This window comes from Lotus japonicus, chromosome 2 (genome assembly GCF_012489685.1).
Source record: "Lotus japonicus ecotype B-129 chromosome 2, LjGifu_v1.2".
In the NCBI taxonomy this organism is placed as follows: domain Eukaryota; kingdom Viridiplantae; phylum Streptophyta; class Magnoliopsida; order Fabales; family Fabaceae; genus Lotus; species Lotus japonicus.
Window position 1 is genome coordinate 51059832 of NC_080042.1, and position 6447 is coordinate 51066278.

The window sequence follows — 6447 nt, forward strand, 5'->3', positions numbered from 1 at the left end:
ATGACAAACCTCGTGTTGGAAACGTACGACGAGAAAACCGATCCGAAGGATCATCTGCTTCGTTTCAATGCGAAGATGGTGATGAGCGCGGTTTCCGACCCGGTAAAGTGTAGAATGCTTCCATCCACATTCCGAGGTGCAGCTATGGACTGGTTTATGGCTTTGCCTGAGGGATCTCTAGCCAGGTTCCGCGACCTCTCATCAAAATTCCTCGGTCATTTCTCCGCGAGAGCGATCGAAGATCTGTTTGATATTTGGCAGGGGGAGCGTGAAACCTTGAAACAGTATATGAAGCGATATAGTGCCATGTCCGCGAGGTTCGAAGAATTGGAGCCACGCGTGTGCGTGTGCGCTTTCAAGGGCGCTCTGTCCCGGGGAAAGTTTAGCTGCAAACTGAGTAGGGAGCTAGCATGCTCAATGACGGAAGTCCGCGCCCGAGCGCAAGACTACATCCTAGAAGAGGAAATCGAGGCGCACAAGAGGAAACACGAGAGGGCAGTGAAGGTGTCGCTGGCGAGGAAACAGATACAGGATGAGGAAGCGAGTCAAGAGCAGAGGGTCAAGGAAGCTGGCCAATTTGTTAAGAAAAACAAGAGAGGGCTATCCAGTTCGGGAAGAAAAAACGTAGGGTACCGGCGCTCTCGGCGAACAGCTGAAACGAGTCGGCGAATGAGACCGAAGGGGCGCTCAAGTAAGGAGTTGACAAAATTACTTTTGGAAGTAGGGATTGAGGACATGGACAGGGAAGGCGAGTGCAGAATGGATCCAGGGTACGTGGCGAAGGATCAGCCCAAGTGGTGTGAGTACCACAACTTGGAAGGCCATAGCACCACTGACTGTTTCACGCTGAAGGGTCAAATCAAGCAGCTAATCAAGGCGAGACAACCACGGGCGGCGAGGAGGAAGAAGGCTGAGGAAACTGACAACGGCGAGGGCAAAGGGACGGTTGAAACAGCTAACACGATTGCTGGGGGTTTCGAGGGTGGCGACGGTGTATCGACAGCAGCACGAAAGCAAGTAGGGGGTAACAGCATCGGTGCAAGAGTATCCAGCCCCATTTGGGTGCCAACACCCAGACATAGTAGTATCGTCCGCGGATTTTGAGGGAATCAAGGCCCATATAAATGACCCGTTGGTGGTAATGGTAAGAATTAAAGGTTTCAATGTGCAAAGGGTGCTCTTGGACCAAGGCAGCTCAGCGGATATAATCTACGGGGACGCATTCGAGCAGTTGGGACTGACGGACAAGGATTTAAAGCCATACACAGGAAACCTGGTAGGTTTCTCGGGAAAGCAAGTTCAGGTGCGCGACTGTGTGGAGTTGGACACAGTTTTTGGAGTGGGCGAGGACGTCGAGCTTTTGAGGATAAGATATCTGGTCCTACAGGTTGTGGCAGTTTATAACGTCATCATAGGACGAAATACTTTAAATCGCCTCCATGCAGTGATATCCACGGCCCACCTTGCGGTAAAGTATCCGCTGCTCTGCGGAAGGGTAGGGAAAATAAAGGTAGACCAAAAGGGGCGAGGAAATGCTACAACCATTGCCTTAACTTGTACGGTAGGAGGGGAGCTGGCGACGGACACAGGTGCCATGAGATTGAGGTAGCCGAAGGCGAGCAAGAACATCTACATCTAGCAACACAGAGCCAGGGCGACGCGGGCGAACAAAGAAGGCGGGTCGGCAAGCAGGTGAATGGGACGAAGAAAGGGAGAAGTCAGGACGAGGAACCCCGAGAGGCGAGGGAGAGCGGATCCATTACTCGAACAGATAGTGAGTGGTATGGCGAGAGCCGAGAAATGAATGCAACCAGTAGAGGCATATTGGCGATCGAGCCCAGGCTCACCATTGAGCAGGAGCGACGCCTAAGTTAGATGGTAGGGGACAACATCGACCTCTTTAATTTGGAGCAAAAAGGAGCCACTTCCAAGGGGCTGCCCACATTTAACCGGCCCTCTCGGAAGGCTGGAGGAAAGGATAAAAGTGGCAGAGTCTTCAGGATAAAAGGAAATGCGAGCAGCTAGTGGATGGGAGTAAGAGGCCAACGAAGTCAGCTCGGCACGCCGAGCGGGAAGATGAACAAGGATGGATTCCTTTTTACGACAAGGGGGTCAAGCAGGGCGACGAGGATGGAATACTGGGTGTGATATTCTGACCAAGGAAACAACAAAAAAGCTAGGACTGAAAATAAAGATGCACTCTTTTTCTCCGACACAGGAGTTTTTTAACGAGGCATCCCTCGATGTAAAATTTTATGCAAATCAAATACAAAAGGATATTCTCAGCAATACTCCTAACTATTAAGACCGAGACGGCAGCCTGGTGGGAAAAATTCCCTGAAGGTGGCAATCCCAACACGACCTTGATGTCTGGGGATCGCTTCGGAAAGTCCGGCGCTGACCGTAGCCCCTGCAGGCGACATATGTGGATGAGCTTCCTGTCGCCACCCGTTGGCGGCGTGCACGAATAAGCTCTTTATCCAAAGAACATCCCCGAAATATGGACGAGTCAAGTCTTCCTGAAACGCGGGAAGCATTTTTAACTAGGCAAAAAGTCTCGGGTAAACTCATATGGCCATTGGGCCCCGAGCAACTGTAAGTCCCCACCTAATAAGGCTGGCGGGGCCACACCTGCTCTTACGGGAAATATGCGTGTGAACAAAAGCCTCGGTCAAATACCGAGCGGAAGTCCTAGTTATACGCAGCACACTCTCGAAAAATTACTCACGCAAAACTCGGAATCCAACACTGAAAAAACACGTGCTAAGCATCGAACAACGGAAGGCGAGATAAGTAGCGGGCCGCCCGCCTTGCCCGCTTATCTATCCTTCGCTTATTTAATTATTCATTTATTTGCTCCGCATCATTTTACTGATTCGTTGCTTGCTTGCTTAACACATTCATGATGGCACATATCTAAATCATTCAGGAAACAACTTTTATTAATATCATTGCATTACATTTTAAAATGGAGGATTTCTCCTTATAAGCCTACATTGACGACGAAACTCCCTTTTCTCAAGTTCCAGGCGGTGCTGTTTGTACTCCAGTCGAGCCAAGTTTCGGCGAAACTCCTACTTCTCAAAACTCTCCTCCATGGCCTCCAGAGAAGCCTCCACCGCATATATCTTGGCGTAATTATCCAGCTCCCGCTGGAAGAGATCCTGCAGTTCCTCCACGAAGCCGAGGAGCAATCTGAGGATGCTATCCATCTCTGGACTCAGATCCATCCCCAGTAGCTGATTGATCAGCTGGTAGATGCTAGGATCCTCTGGATGCCTAACATTGGTGAAAAGATCTTCATCTAAGGCTTTCGTCTTTAGTTCTTCGATGAGGGCTATGTAGGATGTCATTGCAACGTTGATTTAAGAAGAAAATTTGATGTGAGGACTGTTATGCTTTAGTCACTATTTATAAGCCCAGTTCAGTCTCCGGAAGTTATTGCTGAAGCAGTTTCTCAAGGAGTTTTCCTTGAAAAGGATGCGACTCGCAATAAAGGCTTGAGTATTCATGGCCGGTGGTCAACGATAACCGTTGGAATTTGGAGAGAAGCACTTAAGCAAATGTCAGGATTCTCTGGGGAAAACAACTCGCATGATTTACAGCCCAGAGCCTTCTTGGCGGGGTGCTTATACCTGAAGTTCGTGACAAGAACAGCGTCGGCGGAGAAGAAGGACATAAGCTTGATTGGATTTTTAAGAGAAAAATAGAATAAACATAGAACGCAAAAAGAATTTGGTGTTCTCATTTAAAAACAACAGGGAAATCAGTCTTTAAGTACAAAGTTGACCTAAGAATCGCTAGCATTTTTCGGTTTGCTCTACATCTTCTTCGGTCAGGAAACGCCCGGCGATGAAGCCAGGAGGATCGTCGATCCCAACCAACCCTGTGGGGGTAACCTTTTTGAACGCCCCCATTTGGTGAAGATCGATCTGGGGATAAAGGTGCTGAACTTGGGCTTTGGCGAGGAAAAAGCCACGGTCGCGCTCAAAAACGGCGGAAGCAGCGGCGTCTGACCTCATTCTTTCCTCCAAGTCCTTCGCGTCGAGCTGAACTTGTGTCCTCATCATGGATAAAACTTCATCCGTCTTCGCCAGTTCAGCACGAAGGTGTTCGAGTTCAGTCTCCATTGAGGAAATGGCTTGATCCTTAGAGGCCGCCAGCTCCACTTTTGCTTCAGATTCCTCCTGAGTCTCCTGCCGAAGCTTCGCAAGGGCCTTCTCCAAATCAGAGATTCTTCTGTCTCGGAACTCCAGGCTGACTTCAGCACGGCTAGTTTGTTCGGCCAACTCTTTGGCAAGCGAGGTCTCCTTGGCGTTTAATTGGGCGAGGAACGCCTTACGCTCCTCAACAAATCCAGCGTTGAGGGCGCGGAGGCGCGCCACCTCTGATCGCAACACCTCGACACCCTGGGCGGACCGCTTATAATGATGAAAAGCGTGGAACGCCGTCGCCAATGCACCTTCTGAAACCATGTCCAAGCCTTGCTGCTTAACCACTTCGTCCATCCTCGCAATCTGCGCTGGCGTCAGGGGCAAGGAATATGGAGGCTCTCGATTTATAAAGCCCTGGGGCGGGGCTATGGTTGGGCGGTGAAGCACTAGCAGATGGCATTGAGTTTTGACCAGGAGGCGGTAGGATAACTTTCGCACTGAGGGCAGGCTTGTCGACGGAATCACCTCGGGCGCGAGGCGAGGAAACCAGAGTCGCCAATAAAGGCTCGCCGGGCTGGTTCGGCTTGGGAGTCTCCTAAGGCCTGCGAAAAGCTGCAGAGATGACAGGAGTTCTTTCCCCGCCGGAAGACGATGTAGCGGCCGCAGAGTGTGGTCTGGTTGGGGACGGGCGAGAGGCCTCCTCGCCGAGAGGCCTCTTCCCACTCACTTTTAACAGGGACGTTTAGTCGCCCTTCAGGTTGACTCGGGGGGGGGGGGGGGGGGGGACGAGACGTTTCCTTTCTTCTCAAAGGCGGTCAGAAGGCCCTCGCTGACTTGGCATATTTTTCCTGAAGCAAAGAGCGACAAGGGTAAGCTAGCAGAAAGCGGGAAAGACGGAGTAGGTAGTGAGAAAAAATTTACCGATTACACGAGTGCAGTCCAAAACCGGGAGTCTAGCCTGGAAGCTGATGACAGTTTTGTCCTCAGGGGTCAGGGAGTCCTCGGGCGGGTCAATTACTTGGCGCACTTCTTGGGTCCAGTAGAGGGGGAATCGGGCGGTGCCGTCCCTATGGGTAAAAACCTCAGGATACTCATCGGACACCAAGACCCTGAAGAACTTCCGAGCCAAATCGACAGCAATGCTGGGCCAAAAAGGGTTGAAGCGCTGACGCCCGGGTCTGGCTTACAGGGAAACCCAGTTATGTGGCGGCGACGGCTGGGCGGACACGCGATAGAAATAGAAGAAGTGGGAGGGTTCAGGCTCTTGCTGAATCACGTCGCAAAGGATTTCAAAGCATCGTAGAAAAGCCCAACTGTTGGGGTGAAGTTGGCTGGGAGCGACATTGATGCTATGAAGCACTAAGCATATGAAGGGGAAAAGGGAAACCTAATTCCCAAACTGGTGAACATGTATCCATACACATAGAAGAAGTGGGGAACACCCACGTGGTTGTCTTGGGTACGAAGCCAAGGATGTTCGGCGGTTGTGCACACGTCGTAACTCATGAGGTTGTGAAGAGGTTTCTCATGGCAAAACCCACCGGATTCTGAAGAAATTTCGCAAATGGATGACCACTGATCCAAGCTTGATGGTTGGTTGGGCATCATTCCGGCGGGCAGGGCCCTAACGACGGGAACCAGCAAGGATTCCCAGGTTCTCGTTCGGAAGGCAACGGTGTCTTTCTCTTCAAGCGGAGCTCCCCCTGGGGGGGCAGATCAACAGGGGGAACGCACCGCAGAGGAGTGGCTACGGTGACATTACGCTTGGAATTTTTGGTTTGGCGCTTTGGCGTCATTATGAAAAGGGTGCAAGAAGTGAAGGTTACTCTAATGTTGTGAAGGTTCGCCGGAAGAAAGGCGGTGCGCAGGAAGTCGCAAAAGCTAAAGCAATGAACTGTGGAAAAGGTTCGCGCAAGGAACGGGAAGCAAGATTGTAATCGTGAAAGGATTAGAAGAATGAGTAGGACAACACCTTTGTAAACGGGAAATGTCGTTTGGAAGGAAACGTGTGAAGAAAAGCTAAGGGAGGTTGTTGTGAAACGTGGATGAAAAGTGGGGAATCGTGCCCCATGACGTCAGGAAATGATATGATGGCAGTTGCGAGATTTTGGGGAATGGCGAGGACGCATTAAATGAAAAGTTACAACGGTTGAAGCTAATTGGTTTAAATTCAAATTGTCAGGCTCAACCATGATTCGAAGGGACGTTTCAGGGGAGCAGTTGAGATTTTGCAGACCTAGGCTGCCACGTGTCGTAGGCCCAAAGGCATCAAGGTCTCAGGGTGCAAGACGTG

General features: G+C 50.8%; 1 protein-coding gene across 1 annotated transcript; it reads left to right on the forward strand.

Moving 5' to 3' along the window:
- Positions 1-1104, forward strand: LOC130736581 (uncharacterized). The gene has a single exon (XM_057588394.1). It carries the CDS (start codon positions 1-3, stop codon positions 1102-1104), a length of 1104 nt encoding a protein of 367 aa, XP_057444377.1.
- Positions 1105-6447: the final 5343 nt, after the last annotated feature.